This window comes from Bombus terrestris, chromosome 6 (genome assembly GCF_910591885.1).
Source record: "Bombus terrestris chromosome 6, iyBomTerr1.2, whole genome shotgun sequence".
NCBI lineage: Eukaryota > Metazoa > Arthropoda > Insecta > Hymenoptera > Apidae > Bombus > Bombus terrestris.
The window spans coordinates 12,935,889-12,955,580 of NC_063274.1; the positions used below are offsets into that span (position 1 = coordinate 12,935,889).

The 19,692-nt window shown below is 36.1% G+C and overlaps 3 protein-coding genes across 3 annotated transcripts in view; 1 reads left to right on the forward strand and 2 right to left on the reverse strand.

Moving 5' to 3' along the window:
• Nucleotides 1-3,965: 3,965 nt before the first annotated feature.
• On the reverse strand, nucleotides 3,966-6,986 carry LOC100642248 (homeobox protein 2-like). The gene is made up of 3 exons (XM_020863421.2): nucleotides 6,851-6,986; nucleotides 4,919-6,137; nucleotides 3,966-4,826 (listed from the first exon to the last, which is right to left on the reverse strand). Exons 1-3 carry the CDS (start codon nucleotides 6,887-6,889, stop codon nucleotides 4,342-4,344), a joined length of 1,743 nt encoding a protein of 580 aa, XP_020719080.2. The 5' UTR covers nucleotides 6,890-6,986; the 3' UTR covers nucleotides 3,966-4,341.
• Nucleotides 6,987-9,389: 2,403 nt separating this feature from the next.
• LOC100642367 (glutamine-rich protein 2) lies at nucleotides 9,390-15,032 on the forward strand. Its single transcript, XM_048406934.1, has 12 exons — nucleotides 9,390-9,748; nucleotides 10,168-10,334; nucleotides 10,483-10,644; nucleotides 10,974-11,358; nucleotides 11,966-12,360; nucleotides 12,531-12,635; nucleotides 12,709-12,974; nucleotides 13,113-13,361; nucleotides 13,947-14,181; nucleotides 14,246-14,312; nucleotides 14,592-14,647; nucleotides 14,716-15,032. The coding sequence occupies exons 1-12, from the start codon at nucleotides 9,616-9,618 to the stop codon at nucleotides 14,845-14,847; spliced, it is 2,352 nt and encodes a 783-aa protein (XP_048262891.1). The 5' UTR covers nucleotides 9,390-9,615; the 3' UTR covers nucleotides 14,848-15,032.
• Nucleotides 15,033-15,133: 101 nt separating this feature from the next.
• The window catches only part of LOC100645988 (putative mediator of RNA polymerase II transcription subunit 26), a 244,290-nt gene continuing 239,731 nt past the window's right edge, over nucleotides 15,134-19,692 (reverse strand). Inside the window, exons 7-9 of the mRNA XM_003396044.4 lie at nucleotides 19,447-19,636; nucleotides 18,928-19,047; nucleotides 15,134-18,438 (exon numbers count right to left, since the gene is read on the reverse strand). Of these exons, the coding sequence (XP_003396092.2) occupies nucleotides 18,249-18,438; nucleotides 18,928-19,047; nucleotides 19,447-19,636 (500 nt within the window). The 3' untranslated portion in view covers nucleotides 15,134-18,248. The remainder of the gene's footprint in view (nucleotides 18,439-18,927; nucleotides 19,048-19,446; nucleotides 19,637-19,692) is intronic.

The following is a 19,692-nucleotide window of genomic DNA, read 5'->3' on the forward strand; positions in this document are numbered from 1 at the left end:
TTTATTGTACTATATTTTTCATAAACCTGAGTTTTAATCAAAACATTTATTAAATTGTTCGGACACCGGTGGAAACATGCAAAATTCGTTAATACTGATGAGCCGGCGAGATAAAAAACGGAACAGCGATCGAAATGGTAGGAAATATTTCGATGGCGCGTACTATACGATCATTGAAATAAACATTGCATAAATGACGCGAAACCGTATGACGGCCGTGAGCACTGCGGGTTATAAAACACTGAACATTCGAAAATTTATAATTTCGCACGTCAGCGTGTCGCGGCACGAAACCACAGACAGAAAAACAGAGGTAAAAAGCGACAGAGAGAAAGAGAGAAAGAAGTACGTCGGGGTAAAAGAGAGGCAGAAAATAATTTTGAGTCGTTGAAACGAAAAAAGAGCTGTTAATTAAGCCAGATCTCAATGAACATGTATTTACCCTGAGCAAACTATATCCCGTATCAATATTAACTTTAAATATTCCATTTTCTCACAAACATAAATATATAGCTGGTTGCAAAATCGTTCGCGTCTCGAACATGAAAAGACCAATGCCATTTTGAATTTTTCGCAGCGTCGGTTCGCCCGAGGAAGATTTGCCGTTTTAATATAATTTATCCTATTAATTTTATACACGTGCGGACTGTGTCAGTATTCCCAGGAAATATATTTTAACTAGGAAAAAGCTAATTTGTGAACGTTAATATATCATTATTATTAGCGTGTGTAGAAAGAAACGCGCCCTCACCGTTTTGTAACGCTTTTCCTTTGCTTTACGCCGTAAACGTAAATAATAATTATTCTAATGGGAATAAACCGTACCTGAAAGGATTGCAACGCTCTTTCGGTATTATTTTCCACGGGATTTCTAGTTTTTAATTCATTTCATTCCATTCGATTCTACGTTTGCGGATATGACGTGTGTTCAAGGTAAACACATATTGGCCAGTGTATGAATAACGCTTGAATATCGTACGAAAAGCAAAGTTTCGTGACTGGAACAAATAATTAAAATATTATAAAAAGAAGATTTGATCTCGAGGTATTCAAATCACGAAAGATTCTTGAGATAATTTTATACAATTTCACATTTATCGTAAATATAATGAATAGGCTAAATTAATCTAAAATACGACGATCTAAAATTTGTAAGATATTTCAAAAAGTTTTTCCGCATGAAGAGTGAAACATTAACACGACTATTCCTGTTGTTCCCCATAATCGTATTTCCTGTTACAAATGCTTCACGAATGGCCTTTAACAGTAAGAGAAATTTCCGACAAAATGATTGCTAATTAATATTCCCGTTGGCCAAACAAAATTCTCAGAAACCAATCGATGCTACTTTCTCTCGGTCGAATCTCGTTAACAATCCCATTAAGAGCGACGTCTCTCGACTGCACGATCATTCTGGCATTCCCCGAATTATATACACGATCGTTAATAGGATCGACGACACGATAATAATAGCGAAACCCTCGCACTCGCGCGATAATACCAATCTCGGTCTCGAGTTCGACGATTTGAGGTGGTTAGAAAACGAAGAACGACGGGGGATGGACTCTCATTTTTTGGACGAGCGTCTTTAATTAAGATCTTCCGTCGAAATTTCCCCGGCGTATTCGGTTTCTGGGGTTCGAACGAAAGCGGCCGCAATTCTCGATAAACCGTGCTGAAAAGAAACTCGTTAAAAGCAATCCAGCAGCGATCGAATCGATCGTTTTGCGCCGTTCGTCTGCACGCGGCTAGAAAGCCCGCGGAAGAATGAGACGAAAGTAAGAGGGTGGTACGAGGAAGAAAAAAGAAACAGGGTAGATTAAAGGAGGACGCTTTTCAAGAAGATAGAAACAGAGGGGATAAGCAAGAAACAGAATATTTGTATTTTGTGTGTGGTTATAGGACGAGTGATCCTTGCTTCAGATAGAACAGGATACAATTATTTGAGACAAATAATTAACGATAAGTAGTTTGTCTTGCAATTCGTCCAATTTAATTGTGAACAATTTTTATGAACATTTGGAAACAGCCTATTTGACTTGTTTTCAATGGTGTGATAAATGTGTCCGGTAAGTATTTACATCGACAGCTTGACAACGTTAATTTTTCTTTTTTTAGGACATTATGAGGAGGTTTGACGAATTAATATTAATATTGTCAGTTTTAATGATCATAATTCGATAGCTTGTGCACATTATTTATGCTTTATTCGTAGAAGTTACGTCATCGTTTATTTTATCACATTTGTTTTTTATCATATCTCTTCGCTGATTCAAACAACTCTATCGTAAGATTATTGGAATTATTTTCTCGTTTTTCATATTTTTTTTTGGTGAAAGTAAAGTACACGGTACTTTCTATTTCAAATGCTATCTCATAATATACATATAACAAGCTCGATTATTCCATGCAAAGTTCAAGACTGAATCCCAAGATGTTGAAGCTCGTGTGACTCTAATACCTCTACCTTATACTATCTTGAAGGTTAACCATTTGCGAGGACAGTCGGGCGAATGATTTAATTAAAAAGCTTGAACGTAATATACGGAGACATTCTTTGTCTCGATTCACAATTTTCGAGACGTCGAAATCGGCCGACGAAAAAAAAGGGAAAGAAAAAAGAAAGAAAGAACAGAGTGTCCGTCTGGTTGGAGACGATTTCTGTGATCGTCTCGAGTTAGGTAAGAAATGGGCCAACGAGCGTGAAAGGAAACGGAAGAAAATTAACGAAAAACAGAAGGACGGCGAGGAGCAAAGTACCGAGAGCAGAAACGAAATCAGACATCGGGAAGGACGCGGAAAGTTGGGCAGAAATCAGGATGAAAAGAGGAAGGGACAAGTAGTGCGGATCGCGCGCCAGATAGCAGACGTAGAAAGTGAACGTGGCTGGCAGGACGCAAAGGGTAGATAATTAGACAAGAAACACAGACTCGTCCCCTTTCTCTCTCGTCACCTAGAGTTTCTTCCAGCCATTCCGACTTTCTCTTTTCGCTCGAGCCCGTATCCTCCTTAATTAAATATAAGCGCCGGCTTACCTCTGCTTCTCAAACCTTACCGCCTGAGCCCGTCATTTCATCCCCGTTTCTCCACCATTCTCTTCCTACTTCTTCTTCTTCTTTCCTCTTCCTTTCTGTCTTTCTCTCCTGTTCCCAAAAGTACACCGTTAAGCCAACGTTTCTCGTTCGCGAGGTACTCTCGCATACGCGTATGTACTTTCAGCTGTTTGCACAAATTCAGCCCGTGTGCATGAACATGGTCCCGTACACCTCTGCAAACGCGTATACGCGCGCAACGAAGGGTAACACTTAGGGAGGCGTAGAGTACACGCGTGCACATACACGTGCGAGTACATACGTGTACATACGTATGTATGTATATATATACGTATGTGAGATATACACAACGCGGTTCTATCGCCACGCAATTACGAGAGGAACCGAGCACGTTTGCGTAGGTCACACGTGGGACAGAGAGGTTCACCCGCCCTTCTCTCTCGCCTGGGCGACTAATACGCGAGACTGATGCGATGCTTGGCGATACGGCCGTGGGACAAGGAAGGGTTATAATCGTTTTAAACGATCGCGCCAGGCCTGATTAAGGATCGTCGATCCTCTTAGCGGTGCCGCCGATGGTGCGACCCGCGGGCTTACGGTGTTTAGGCGAAATTCCCAAGCCCTACGCTATTTAGTTTGTTTTATTATAAGATGTTTCCAGCCACGACACTGAGGTTCCTGAAAGCACGGTAATAAAGTATGATTTAAGAATTTTATTACCGCGTTTGCTTTACGAAGAATATGGGGAAATCATTGGATTTATTATGTTCAAAGAAGGCGATTTATCGTGTCATCTTGATTTGTATGTATACTCTTCCAGTCTTCTACAGATTTTATAAAATAATTGATTTTGTTAAAATTGTTTGTTGTAAAATCTTTATCACAGAATCATACGATTAATGTAACATTTATTTAGTATGCATATTATCCATTTGTACGTTACACCTCTTAAATGTGTGCTGGTGTGTGTTTTCCAATATATGAGAAACGTATTGATCCCGTACACAGATTGGTAAATATACAATAAATATATAATGAATATATTAGTGTAAAACGAAAAGATGTAAATTTACATTCGGATGTTTATAATGTTTTTTTATTACTTGTAATAACAAACCTTCTACCATTAAAAGGACTTGTAGTGGCGATGCATTTCCCCACACATGTCCCTTAGATTTTTAAATAAAAATGTAAGCTTATCTAGTTAAATTTCTGAAATTATCATACTTAGAATCTTTATTATTCAGTATCATACTTGGACTCGCAGACAAGATATCGAAGCATATAATTACGATTTATTACGCTTCGTAATATCGTCAAATTTTGTAGTTGACTCGGTAGTTACTAATATCTTATACCTACGAGGTGAAAATCTATACTCTTGACTATTACGGCTGATGTTATTTATCTTGAAATTATTGTGAAATGTATTATTGTTATAATTATCTTCAGATAATCTAGAATGAAACCTATTAGATATATTCTTATTCTCTGCGATATTATTTTGCATCTTAAGGTTTAGAGTGTAACCGTTGTTTGATTTACGACCGAAATTAATTGTATTATTCACAAACTTATTAGCAAATGCATTATCACTAGATGTCGTACGTTCTCTATTCCAATTTAAAGTATAAGGCCATCTTTTCTCAAACGAAGATTCATTTTTGTTTTCTTTACTGTGAAGAGGGTGTAGACGGCCTGCTGCTCCGAATCCTGGGAAGTCATTTCTCGTTTCCTGTAGTTGATGCTCCTCTTCTTGTCGACTCAACTTTTCTAAAATAAAATACGATAATTTCATAAAATTAGTCGCTTCTATTTCCGCTCATTCTTAAAAGCAGAAGTTACCAAAATAATTTCTGGATTACCTGTCGACGTCAGAGGTTCCAGAAAACTTTCAATAGATCTCCTGTTATTGTTCAAAGAATCAAATATCCTTCTTAATATTCTCTGATAAGCAGTCCTGTTCCGACCAGCTGCGTTCAAAATATTCGATACCGCAGAGTTCATCAAACTCGTATTCGTCGATCCGTCAGCAGGCACTACGTGTACCAAGTGTTTCTGTCCCATCTGATCAGTACCCAGAATCAACTTTGGTATCGATTGCTTCACCTTGCTCCCATTTTCCCTCGATCTGACATCCTTCGAAGATCCACTCACATTTTCTTTTAATGAAACACCCTTCGAGGATTCGCTCAAATTTTCCTTCGATCCAACATCCTTCGAAGATCCGTTCAAATTTTCTTTCTCCCTAGTAACCTTCAACTCTGGACGTTGTCTTTTGACATTTCTCAACTCATTCCTCTTCTCGCCATTTATTTCTGCGTCATCCTTTTTCGGCATCGCGCTTGTGCTCTCCAAAGTCTCTTCAACATCACTTTCATTACGTTTCTTAGAAACAATATCGTCAGTCGAGTTTCCAACAATACGTTTCTGAGGCAACGAATTCTTGTCTACGTACGACCAAAAGTTTCCAGGTTTTCTCTGACCGGAAAAATCATTTTCAACGGCGACGTAAGCAGCGCCGTCGCTATGATAGCTATGCTTATCGTTCATGTAGATATCCTGCTCGCCTTCTGACGTCACGTAGACGTACGTTTGCGGCCACAGGCTCCTCGTGTGGTAGCTACCGTCTACCTGCGGTAAGATCGTCAGCTGAAGATCGTGTCTTGCGGCGCCGTGTGAAGAGGTTCTCTTGATTCTCCGCAGCACCCACTTGACCGTAGGGTGCGTGTGGTCGATACACACGCCGCATTCGACGCATCCTTGTTGACAGAACAGCCAGAGGCCACTCGGTAGTTGGTAAACGTCGCCACGCGACAACACGACGTTGGCCGCGTCGTTCGAGACGATGGGAAACGGGCCGCCGTAAAATGGCGCCTCCAACAGACGTCTGTACAGCTGGTGATTTCCTGATGGCGGTGGCGAGATCGTCTTGAACACGAACTCTCGGAGAATATGCTCCCAGTAGGATGGCGTGTTAAATGATTGACTTGATGCAGAGGCGTGACGCTTTCCGGAATGATGTTTCGACTGCTCTGGATTTTGTTTTGACGGTGTCTGGATGGCCGCGAAGATTAGCGAGAGCTGTGCGAAAAATTATAGATATTAAGGATAGTTGATTCGTAGATGATAAATTCTCGAAGATATGCAACTTTGATAGAGCAAATATCTAGTTTGAGGTTTGGATGGAATATGTAGAAGAATTGGATATCTTTTGCACGAGGTATTTAGCAGAAAGGAATATTTTTTCCATGTGATTGTATTTGGAAGCGTCATTTTTCGGAACAGAAATATTTGCAGGGATCGGATATTTTTCATAAGGTGTTTGGGAAAGTTGGATATTTTATTGGAATGTAGTATTCGCGCAGAATTAATATTTTTATACTACATTTTGTATTTATAAGAATTATTTTTTGAGAATGCAGTTTTTGGGAAGATTCAGTACTTTTTTAAGGAAAAGTACTTGAGAGAATTGGATATATCTCAGAGATGAAATAATTGGAAAAACTGCGAAACTTCGTGGTTTGTAAGTTTCGGAATACTACGGAAGTTTCGTATAAATAGAAAAAAGAATCGCACGTGGTTAGCAGAAAATGTAAAGTAGAACGAATAATGATAAAATTGATAAAGAAGTAAGAATTTATAGGAAGAACTCAGAGTACTTCAAATATAACGGCTATCGTTAATCAAAAAGAGTGAAACCTAATATCCTTGTAGTTGAAATGTTCGCAATATCATTCCCAGAAAGAGTATTTCACACAAGAAAGATATCAATTGAATTATTGATTTTTACTCACCATCACCATTGAGACAAGGTTCCACTTTGTCGGATTCATGTTTCCCTCCCTCTAATCACGCTGACACTGGAAACGGAGCAAAAAGTGTAAAGTTAAAGAGAATTCATGATGCACAAGGGTCGGTGTAACGTGTCCAGCACCTGGTGAACGACTGAATCATACAGAAATCATGACCAGTTCCTGATATTGAACATATGTTGGAGATTCTACTATGGATACCGAGCTACTGTCTAAGAAAACCGAGATTATCTTCGGTTAAACATTCGATCCGCTGATCGAACAATATTATTCAAACATACCGGTCAGGTCAGATTTATCGCGTGTAACTTACGGATACGATGTGTCGAATATATTTAAAAGATTATATTTGTCAAAGACTATACTCGTCAAACAGTCGACATTATTTTATTCGATGATATAAATATAAATGTAAAATAAATCAATTCCTTCTTAATGATGGAGGCAATAAGTTCTTCTGAATGTAAAAATGAATATTTATTGTTTACGAGTGTTTAGTTCAAAATACAAATGATATATTTGCGAAAGAATGAAATAAAAGAGGAGAAAGGATATCAAGGAAGGTCACTTATTCTTCTGAAAAATCAAACTTTTATTACTTTACTACCGAACGTGATATTGTTTTCGTCTTATTAATATCTCGATGAATTGTTCTCGTTTCACATAAATTTTCATTTTCAATTATTTTATACAATAAATATAAATTTAGCAGCTTGAAAAGAACGACATAATAGAGATTATAATGCTTGTTATAGCCATGATATAAACTTCGATTAATGTCGAAAGTTCTCGAAAGTTCCATAGAACAGCATACTACCGATAAAACAGAATTAATCGTTTTCCGTATCGGCGATATAAATAGTGGCGATCGATGCACGCGTTGACCATATCGGATAGGTATTGCAAACGATCGACAATGTCATACGGTATGTCAGGTAAAATATGTACGTCGCGAACTAATCTGCGTTTTGATCGTGAATTTGTTTCTATTCCGCGATAGGGAACCACCTGTCACGTACGGTCAGATAAACGGTTTTACTATGCAAAGAATGGAACACGATGAATTATTGTTTCATTAATACGACACGCTGGTAACGCAACACATGACAGAAGTTATTGTGAACAGACGCGTTAATATTAAAAGCGAATGGTTGTTGCATTTTTCACGGTGACAAACGTTTCTTTGTTTTGGCTTTCTAGCACACCAGGCGTTCCACTTTTCGATGATGAATCGTATGGCCGGTACTTCAGGAAATTTTTAATACGAGAATAAATATTCTATGTATGTAATCGATATTATAAGAAATACCAGAAAATAAAGTAACTAAAAGTCAAAGGAACTTTTTATTGTTTAATCTTAACGACTAAATCTTATGAAATATTTATTCGTCGTTGTTGGTGTAACAAATTTTATAAAGTATTTTGAGAATTCTTCCTAATCTAAAGAATGTTATCTAATATAGGAAATTGTTTATAAACCGTAGCTTAAAATTTCTTTAATTTTTATTAAAATTTATTTTCTCGACGTTTCAGGCTAGAGTTTCAATTAAGGGGGATTTTATGATGGTTGCAAATTTTCGAATTTAAAATAAGAGGTGGAAATTTCGACTACAAGAGGGCGATACTTGTCGATAATACCCGTGGCGCTATCTTTAGTTCGTTTACGGAAGCTAAGGGTTGAAAGTATAAAGTCTCGAATATCTGTGATTTAACAAAGGTAAATGTGTCTACGTTAGTGTTTTATACGTTACGCAAATTTATAAATTCGATATAATTATTAACATTACTATACTAAATAGTTTAAGATAAGATACGCATTTTTATTCCGCAGTTCAAAGATTTGTATCTTTCTTTACCATTTCAGTATCCCTTCGATCGTTACCGATTCATCATCAAATTATGTCACAGTTGCAAACGAAAGTAATTTCGGTGAGAGTAATGCGAAATAAATTTACAACTCTTTTTCTAGATTGATTGAGGAATGGATTTAAAGAAAAAAATGAAAGAATTTGATGAAAAGGAAATAAAAAAGAAGAGTAAAAATAGAGGGTTCTTAATATCTATCTTTGTCAAATTTCAGAGTTGCAACAGTGAATTGACGTCTATTTAATTACAACTATTTAATTACTATTCGTATCTCATCTGTGTCCATGATACTACGGTCGAATAAAAGAATATCGATGACTTGCCAAAATGATATGTCCGCCTGACATTCAAGATACAGAATTGCGAGAAAGGTTACCGTAAAATCAGAAGTTCTTATTATTATGTTTTTTTTTTTTAAATAAACACTTTGGAAAATTGTTGAAGTGAAGGAGAATGTCGGCAAAAGTCGCGAAATCGCTTACGTCACCTCCTGCCGCTAAGGAAGTGGACAGTCTGCAGGTTTCTTTACCGCAAATGTTGGATCTTGCATTGGGAACTCCGGAAGTAAGAAGAATTTATCTTCGATCTTTCACACAAATAGAAAATGATAATCCATGAAATACGTCGTTTTACGTTCGCGTCTAGGTAGGAGCGGTAAATTTAAATATCCTCCACAACTTCCTTCATATTTTACTGCATCGGATAAATTTAGGATCGACCAAGGTTGAGTATCGTGGCGACGATGCTAATCGAATCAAGGTAAAATACTGTGTGTATTGTATATGGTGATTTTGCTTAATTTTTGGAAAATATAATAGAGCTATAAATAGTGAAATTGAATAAAATGCAACAAGAGGTTAAATAATATGTATTTATAGACGATGGTAAGTTCCCTAAAAGCAGGTCCCTCGCTTTACCTTCAAGAGTACAATATTATCGATGATTCCAGTGACGTGAAGCAACGAGTTCGTAGTACCGACGCTATAAGTGTAAAAGTGGATGTAGTCAGTGATGGTAAGAAGATATTCTGATAATTGTAAGCGATGCACTAGTTTTGATATTGTTATTTTTATATTAAATTAATGAAACAATTGTACATGCTTTCGTTATCGTAATAATTTCATACCTTTCGTTATAAAATCCGAGGCGAGGGAAAGACCTGCGAGCGTTCCAGTTACAAAACGCGAAAAGTTTGAAAGCGAGCTAGGTATCTATCTAAGAAAATAATGTTTTATAACAAAATAATATTTCTATAATACACGCAAAATAAGATAGATATTAGAAGAACGTGGTTATATCAGTGAAACCCCAAGCAAATCTGCACAAGAATGCAAGGAAGAGAATATTAAAAAATTACCAAATTCAATTCAGTATTTTAAGGTTATTTAAAAAATTCAGCTATTGTGAATTAATGCTAATAACGAATTACGTAGTCAAAGATGGAGCATCCCAACGCGCGGTAGATTTAAAAGAGACAACAGGTGTCAGAAAACAAGTTGGTCCTGGGAAAGAAGGCAAATGCGAAACTGTTATCTTTGTAGAACCGATTGTTGATGGTGCAACCCCTACAGCTTTAGGTTTCAAACGACTCGAAAAAAATGTAAGAAAAATTTATCTTCTACTTACCATATCACTCCATATGTTTTTGCTATATATATATATATTTTTTTTTTTTATTTATTTTCGTCGAGAGAAAAATATTAGGTGTAAAATTATACGATAACATTCTAATTAAAATATTTGTATAGGTTAACGAACTTCAACAACGGTTTCAAGCATTGGAAGAGTTAGCAACGACTCCAGAGCTTATCGAACGACTGAAAGGTAAAATCACCGATCCCCTGACCGACGTTTGGCAAATTATCAGCATTACCAAAAGATTGGACGCCAGTGAACAAGGTATTGATAAGGTATAACTTGATTTCTTTAATTGTTATTTAATCTGACAATGTGGAAACTTGTCGATATCTCAGTTGTCTATTATTTAGCCGTAAATTACTGCGTGCATACTCGTAATTTAATAGTATTTAGAAACACATAAAAGACACAAAGCAGAGATGTCATAAACAATCTAATAATGATTAATAATTTGTATTTTGGTAATATAGATCTTTCAATTTAAATAAAACTATTTAGTTCTATTTATATATATATTATATATAATAATATATATAATAATATTATAATCTACTTAACTTTCCATGTAACTGTAAAACTACAGAAAATACTCTGCTTCCAGTTGACAAAAATGGTGCAAGATGTGATGAAGGGTGACACAACACTCGCAACGGAAGACACGTCGAAGCTCGAAGAAAGACTAGTGAATTTAGAAAACGCTTTAAACAATTTGGATCACGTCGTTCAGAATTTACAATTAATCTCTGACGATAGAGAGGTTGAGGCGATAAAAAACCCTGTAATTGCTGAAACGACCGGGGAAGAAGAAGAAGCTCAGCTTGTACATGAAGAAAAGCAGCCCGTTAGACGAATTACATTAAGCGAAATTCTAGGCGAAATAGACATAAGAAAAATGCACCAGGACGTGGGTAACTTGCAAATGGAAGTTAGCCAAATGAAAAATCAACTGAAAGATTTGAACGAAAAGATTGACAAAACAAAAACTGGTAATGAATCATAAGTATTGTAATTAAATAATTAGTTATAGGGAATCGATGAATCTTATCAATACTTATTATATCTTATATTTTAACTGTCTCTGTTGAAGTATTCTTTAATAATTTCTTACCTATTTTTATTTTTAATCTAAACTTGGCTTAATTTAAGCCTAAGATCGAAAATTTGCAATCATTACATTATCCAAAGTGCACTATGATTGTTGAAATTTCTGTGATATTCTAATCTATGTTTATTAACTTACTTTACAATTACATTCGATATGTGAAAAAAAGAGAAAATATTTTTAAGAATTTAAGGAACATTTCTTTTAAAACATTCTGAGAATGCAAGAATTATTAGAATGATCAATTTAATTAAGGTATCTAAAAAAACTTATTCTGCAATTATTAGCAGTAATAAATGGAACAAAAACTTGATAAATATTAGATATAATACATGAACGTCCACTAATATTGAATCATTGAAAGTCATCATTTTCAGTTTCCAATAAAATTCAACCTTACGCGCTTTTAATAATCGATATTTGATATTTAAAGTTATATATCAATTAATTTCTCAGAGATAAATTATCGATTTTTATACACGTTCATGTAGAACTGACCAAAGAGATAGAAGCAAAACAACTGACTACGCAAAGGGACGAAAATCCGGTCGAAAGAACACAGAAGGAGGAAACAGAGGAAACGACGAAGGAAATAACACCACGTAAAGACACACCTCCAGAACCACGCACTCAGGTTGAAAATTCGAAGGAAATGATAGATTCAGAAGAATTGAAAGACATGAGAAAACGAATTTCAAAATTAGAAAAGGACGTGATTACCATATCTGATAAAGTAGACAAAGTACAAGTGTCTGGTGTTGCAGGCGCCACTAATATCGACAATTTAGTCTCTAAGTATAACGAGGTTCAAGCTGAAATGGAGAAATTGAATCAAACCGCGGATCGTCTGATCGATGATCGTGAAACTCGCGAAATGCATCTTAATGTTAGTATATTATTCATTGTATTTATATTGATCGTTACATTCATTCTATATCGTTCAATATATAATTAATCTCCCTCTTTATCTGATTCAGTTAATATTTCTTCTCCTTGTTGTTTTATTATTTTCCCATTTCGTCATTCTATGCACATATTGTTCTACTCCTTATTTAGGCGCTATTAGAACAAGTGGAACTTTTGAAAACCATTAAAGCCGATAGAGAAGATCTCGAAGAAGCTCTTGCCGATAAAGCTGATGCTCAGGCGATACATAGAAAGGTCTGCACATGTATATTTACTAAAAAATCAGACGAAAATAAATAGCAATCTTTCTGTGGTATTTATTCCTCAGGTTTCTTACGATCAATTCGATGCAGCTTGCGATGATCTCGCACACGGCCTCGAAGACGCGATCAATAAATTGGGACAGCAAGAAGAGATCTGGCAACAAGCTCTGGATGAAGTGCAAAAGGAGATCGAGGGAAAAGTTGATAAAATGGAAATTTCTCCGCTGAAGGATTTCGTGAATCATCGACTGAAATCTCTTCAAGATAAATTGAAGAGGGTGGCGGAAGCGAGACAAGATATCGAAGCTGCCGGAACCAAAAAGATGCTTAGGTAAAGTTACAGCAATCCTTCAACATTATATGTATATTTATATTATTCTAAATTTTGTATCTCAAGTAATTGAGTTCATCGCGCAATATCCAATGATAATTAGATAGACACTCGATGAAATTTTGTGTGTGTTATTAGGGACGTTCAATGCATATCCTGCGACAAGGATGTGGTCATGAGAATGGATCCTCCCCACAAATTTAAAGTTGAAACATTACCATGCACCACAAGCATGAAGCCGTATCTGACCTATGAATTGGATCAGGTTAGAAAACAACACAGAAGGTTACCTCATAGTAGAAATATGATTCAATTTGAAGCAGCCATGCAGGAAGAGGCAAAGAAGCAGAAGAGCGCAAGAGCGGACACGCTTGTAAAGACTCCTAGGTACGTAATTAATATTGAAATGTACATCTTGTTTTTAAAGATTCAGAACAACATATTCGCTTTGGACTTCTAAGCAAATTTAAAAGAAATGTTTAAATATAAAAAATTATACTTTTTAATCTCAGTACCGCTAAACGAGTTAAATTATCCTTTTTGTTAATTTATAAATTGTCTTGATCTTTGCTAAGTTAATGACGTCGAGAGAATAAATGCAATGATCCACTATTATTAGATATTGACATGTTAACCAAGTCAGTTTTTTTTATTAGGAACTTACATAATTATAAACTTGAGAATTAGTAGGGACAAACTAATTTCTATTGGATCGATCTTAATCCTTGTATGTAATTACTTATTTTCAATAAAAATAACACAAAGGATAAAAGGATGGGGAATCCATAAACTTAAAAATTATTACATTTAAGTAATTGGAAATTCAAATGACGAATTAATATATTCTGTTCGATTAACGAGTTGAGCTTAGAAATCTTTAAAATAAATGAACTTTATTTATCTTATTAAATAATTATATGTTTCTAGCTAAAAAAGGACTAATTTTATTCGAGACATATGTTTAAATATTAGAGATCATCTGTGCAATCGATACTGCGGTGGAAGTCACACGATTACCACTCCTCAGCAAAGAGTAATGCGAGTGGGCCATTTCCTCACTGAGTGGGGACCGGAAATAATTCAGCTGACGGAAGGGATGATAAAGGGAACGGACGGTAAGATGTATAAAGGCCGGCGAATGCCAGATAAAATCGATGTTTGCGGACCTGCATACTGCGACGAGCGTGGCGACGAACTTCGATCATCGGTAATTATTCGTTCTTCCCACGTATTTTTAAGCTTCGAAATTAACAAAGGTAATTGTATTTCAGGATAGACAATCGATAACTACTATACCATCCTTGCGAAAGCCTGACAAGCAAAGTTCCACTGTTTCAAGTACGTTAAACATGAACCAAATTTTTCTTGCTCTTTGCAATTACCTGAATACATATCATTTAATTATACAAAAATAATGTTTGGAATTTTCTATGCTTCTATCTAAGATTCAGGGTATAATTTTCTATTGTTTCTTTTTATTTTTATTTCATTATGAATTTTTGTAATAACGAGACAAACCAAAAATTGAAGCGTACAATTTACATTACAAAATCGCACGTCTGAAAGATTATATTACTTTGACTATTTTATAGAAACTTATTAGTACAATTTTAACAGGAAGACGATCGTCGAGGAGACAATCTCGAGAAATAACTAAGGAAGTAATAGAAGAGGTAAATAAGTCGAAAAACTTAAAAACAGAATTAAAATGGCACGTAAATTGTTTATGTTCTATTCGTAGTTTGCAGAGACACCGAGAACAGAGACAGAAGATCAATCTGATAGATCTGCCAGTGCACCGATGGATACAGTTGAACCTACAGAACATGTTATTCAATACATAGAAGAAGAGGAACTGGGAGAACAAGACTAAATGAGATTCTAATTATTCACTGTAAAGTATTCTAAATATTTTTATGAAGTGCTTGTTCTAAGGTCTTGTATCTAGTTCAGTGAATGATATAATACAATATATTACATACATAGAAATATTATAAAATTAATCTAAAATTCATAATATTTATTTGCAATTTGTTATTATATTTTTATCTACATTATTGAGAATATAAGTTTATTTTGATATCATCTTATTAAAATTACATTACTAAGGATATTTAAGAATAATTGAGGATCGACAGGACAAAGAAAAACGAGGAACGTTATTTTATTAAATGTTTTATTATTAAGAGGGAATTTCGGAGTACACAAGACTATCTAGTGAAGTCGATTTGGAACATCGGTGGTTTGTCATGCTAAAACAAAAATACCGAATCGCACCACGCATCGCGGCGACCACACTAGATCGCTGTTTCGTTTATTGCACATCACACCGTTCGAATACCGTTTACATTAAGAGTGTACACAGCGCTCGAATCGTGTCTATATAATATCGGATTTTGTTTCCTGTTTCCCTTTTCCATTACTTCCGATCTGACGTTCGATTGCACCTTCTATAAACGACTATGCGCTAGTGTTTTCTGGTAATAGTAATAGAATATTTATGTATACGTATAATGATGTATACATTGGAGCTAAATGCTACTTCATATAAATTTCAAGGTACAGGAAGTATCTACAAGTTATTATCTACCACATAATTTTTACGACTGCCTGTTCTTACGTCACATTTTTTTTTGTTTTGTTCATTTTGGTGAATGGCGTTTTACTCTACGTTTCTCTAATACCTAACAATAATAAGATTACCATGGATACTCACTATGATCTTACTATTAAATCAACGGTATACACGGAACCATGACAGTAAGATCATTGACTTATAACGACACAATGCAATAAATAGAACGCCAAATAAATATATACGTACAGATAGATTATACTTTTTTCCCATAATCATCCGTTAAGGGCGGGGGACAATATAATGTTCTTAAATATTAACATGGATATGCATTATCGATTACAGTTAATAATACTGGCAGCTTAAAGTACAACGTGTATGCATTACGCTCAACCTAATCAAAAGGATACGGTAGAGAGTGCCAAATACAACGTTGATGAAGTGTCAACTTAACGTGAATAATTCTAAATAAATACGCTATGACTAGTATCACGTTCACGCGTGATTTCCACTGAAATCATAGGAATAGAACGTATTCATCTACAGCCAAACAATATCTACTGAAATTAGTTGAAACTCTACCGACTAAAATCTTTTTATGGCACTTGCCTACGTGTGATGTGGATTCTACGTTTCTTCTAAACGATGACAAATACGTAAAATATTTGGTTACATGCCATTTGGATTAGCCAAATGACCAACAGAAAACTCGCTCACAACCGTTTGCGAATCGAATCCTTACTTCGAAATAATTATTGTAACACCACGGACGTCTCTTCGTGTCGCGCCTAATTACGCATCGTTGCTGATTACCCAATTACAATAGCGACTTAATTAGTTACCATTATCGTTAATCGTTATTACTATTACGCTATCATTATCCATTATCAATAGTATTATTATCGTTATTATAATCGTACGTACGAGAATATTGCACACAGCGACCAACAGACATGGATAAAGGGAACTAAGTAACAGATCACAGGTGAAACTAGGCTATCTCTGTAACAAATTCATATCACATGAAAAAATATGTATCGGTTGCCTTCTCTCACAAAAATCTCCCAAAAATAAGAGACTGTCGGACGGATGACTCGAGTGACGAGCCATCGATTGTTCGGACTGGCTGACCTCGATCATCTTTATTCGCTTCCATCTTTCTCGCCTTCTCTTTTTCACCGTACGCTCCTCTGTCGGTCAACCCGGACGAAAAAATATTATCATTATCATTATGTTTCACGTCCATTCTCTTCTTCCTTTCTCGGTTTCGATTCGCAGTACATCAACGTAAAGTAACTGCCGATCAATTTACTTATTGTTCCTTATCAACGATAATGTGAGTAACTAAACCCTGACTAAATGATTACACGATTAGCAGTAAACTTTGGCAATTGAACCGCGGCCAGTTTGCGCCACACACGTTAATCGCGTTCGTTCATCTTGTCCTTCCTCTTGCTCCTTCTTCGCACAAACGAAAACGCGACTTAACTCGTTTCTTTGGCTTCCAGCTGCTTCGTAGAGGCCGACGTTGGCCAACTACGCGTGTATCTAAATTTAAGTACGTATTACCTCATGCCTCTCTAGATTATCAGCTTGTAGTACGACGATTCTGATCCCATCGATAGTTTCTTACACGAAACTCGTGGCTTCGCAAGCCACAAGCGCAAGGAACAACCATTTTCTAAAGCTCTTACGGTGCTTCCTCGAACTCTGTCTCATTTCTGCCACAGTACGACGATCCACCATTTTAGACCATTAAGATTCTCTACTTCGTCGATATCTTATACATAGTACATGCCACACGCGCTCTTTACACATTGAAATCCTTCTGAAAATCCAGAGTTTTCCTCCTTATAATCTCCCACGAGTCCTTCTCTGCGTTACGCAACCATTTATAAAAGCCGCTTCATCGATCAATCGAGTGAAAGGAATTGATCCATCTCGTGAAAATAAATTACACATATACGTACACACCTCTAACGAAGAGGTAGATTTGCGCGATGCTGTTTGGGGAAGACGAGACATTACACAGATATTGTAAAACATTCGCCATACACCTGTTCCATCCGATTCTTCAACGTTCGTTTTCATATAAAAACGCTTTTCCTTTTTAATGTTCGTTACGAAACAACGAAAGCTCGTCGCCAGGTTTGGAATAATATCGTCGAAGCGACGCAATTAATATCTTAGGTCAAGATTAATCCTTTTGTCGCGGGTAATAAAGCTACCGAACGATGCGGAAACAAACGTCGACGCGATCGTTAAGGGATTACGTAAACGAATAGGAATAACTTCAAGGTCGCTCATTAAATCTACGGAAACTTTTCACTGATTATAAACTTTGTACTGTGTTATTCCCGTGAATGGTTTCATCTATAACAAGTCGCTATTATTTCATTTCCTCCCTCGATTCACCTCGGAAGCTCGGAAAAAATTGATCAGCCTCAAATTGCGAAAAAGCGAATCGCGGGACTAGAATGGAAATCTTCAGTGGAAGTACCAAGTGCCGTTATATGTGACTCTAGATTTTCCCGTAGATTATCGTTCTCCATGCACAACGTTCATCTTTCATTCGCTCCTCTCTTCTTTCTTATAAATAACTTTCGGAGTACTGTTCAGGTTTTGTGAGTATTCTTTGAAGGTAAAAGGGATATCAAAAATTGTTGGGGAGCGCCTTAAACGGCGCTACGATAGATGCGCTACAAAAGCTGAGCTATGACTGGATGCAGAAGACACATGTGCTCGGCACCGCGTATCGGAAGACGGTTCACGCTAAAATGACGAACCATTTCCGGTATGCTGTCGAATGGTTTACTGAACTGGCCCAGGATGTACGCGTTCAGCTCCTCGTTCTTCTGGATACGCATATGCATGAAACCACGGGCACTTCTGTAATTATAAATATGTAGTTAAACGTTTAGATTTATTATAACGATAAATAAGCAAATAATGCGTGCATTCAATATTGAATTCAATGCAATTTTCGTTGAATTGAAAGACAGGATAGCTATTATATTTAAAAGAGCGATCTTTAAAATGATATTTACATTTTATGAGATTTCTTTCAATTCTTTGATGTGTTAGAATTTTTAATGTATGAAAAGTAAACTAAACTAGCGTATGAACTGAAAAGACTACGAAGAAGATAGTTTTGTTTTAATTGCATACTACACAGACTTCAACATTTTTTAATATTATTGTAAAGTATACAAAGTATACTGAGATAAAGAAGATAGTAATAATATTTATTCTTTTTATTATAAGAAATTTATTTTCTCGTTTATCAAGGAAACTACTTGTTGGAAGAAACGAAACTTTTCCTGAAAAAATAAAATACCGACTGTGATACATCAACCTGATGTAACCTATATAACTTACTTTAACGATAAAGAGTAATCTTGTTTGGTGGATTCGCTGTTCCTCACCAAGTAACTTCCTTCTCTAAGAAGTCGTAGGACAGCTTCTGCCTCAATTCTCGTAATGGATCCATGGTACCATCTGTGAAAAGGAAGAAAAGAAATTTATATTAAACTATGAGAAACCAGAAATATGATGTTTAGAGTCCAGGAACTTGTATGAAATACATATATACAAGACACTAAAAGACAACTATATTTCTGCAGTAAATTATTTTTGCAATATATTTCAACTAAATTTTTAGCATCTTTTCATCAAATTTTCACCGATTTATTTCACATATACTCTCTCAGATCTGCAATAAAATATTCATCTCGTTACCTCGTAAAAATACTTTTAACATACAAACTCTGCGTAAATTTCACGATAAAATTCTTCAAGAAGCACCTATGTTGTGAATGTTCATGAAAATAATATGCAGACACGATGGCGACATAGCAGCGTACGTACGAGCCAAGAAATTCAAAATCAAGGACGTACCCTTGTCTCTCCAAAGGAAGATCCACATCAACCAGATCGGCGGATCCGCGGGCGGTGTTAATATCCAATGGCAATCCAAGGCTCAGACCGCCAGGTTTTCTCGGTGCAGGCTGACCAGCGTTTCCACCGCTGCTCGTCCCACTCCCACCATCCAGATTCAGTGTCATCTTCGGACGCGCCATACCGCCGCCTGAAATGAGTCACGCGACAGTTAGACGCCGTGAGATTCCCCGGGGTAAACATCGA

What these genes read in the sequence shown, in the direction of transcription:
- LOC100642248 (XM_020863421.2), bottom strand. Translation starts at nt 6,889, where the DNA reads ATGAATCCGACAAAGTGGAACCTTGTCTCAATGGTGATG. An exon ending in ACCTTGTCTCAATGGTGATG is followed by an intron (nt 6,138 to 6,850) that starts GTGAGTAAAAAT and finishes TTTTTCGCACAG; the next exon opens with CTCTCGCTAATCTTCGCGGC. An exon ending in GGAACCTCTGACGTCGACAG is followed by an intron (nt 4,827 to 4,918) that starts GTAATCCAGAAA and finishes ATTTTATTTTAG; the next exon opens with AAAAGTTGAGTCGACAAGAA.
- LOC100642367 (XM_048406934.1), top strand. Translation starts at nt 9,616, where the DNA reads ATGGTAAGTTCCCTAAAAGCAGGTCCCTCGCTTTACCTTCAAGAGTAC. An exon ending in AGTGGATGTAGTCAGTGATG is followed by an intron (nt 9,749 to 10,167) that starts GTAAGAAGATAT and finishes CGAATTACGTAG; the next exon opens with TCAAAGATGGAGCATCCCAA. An exon ending in CTAAGGAAGTAATAGAAGAG is followed by an intron (nt 14,648 to 14,715) that starts GTAAATAAGTCG and finishes TTCTATTCGTAG; the next exon opens with TTTGCAGAGACACCGAGAAC.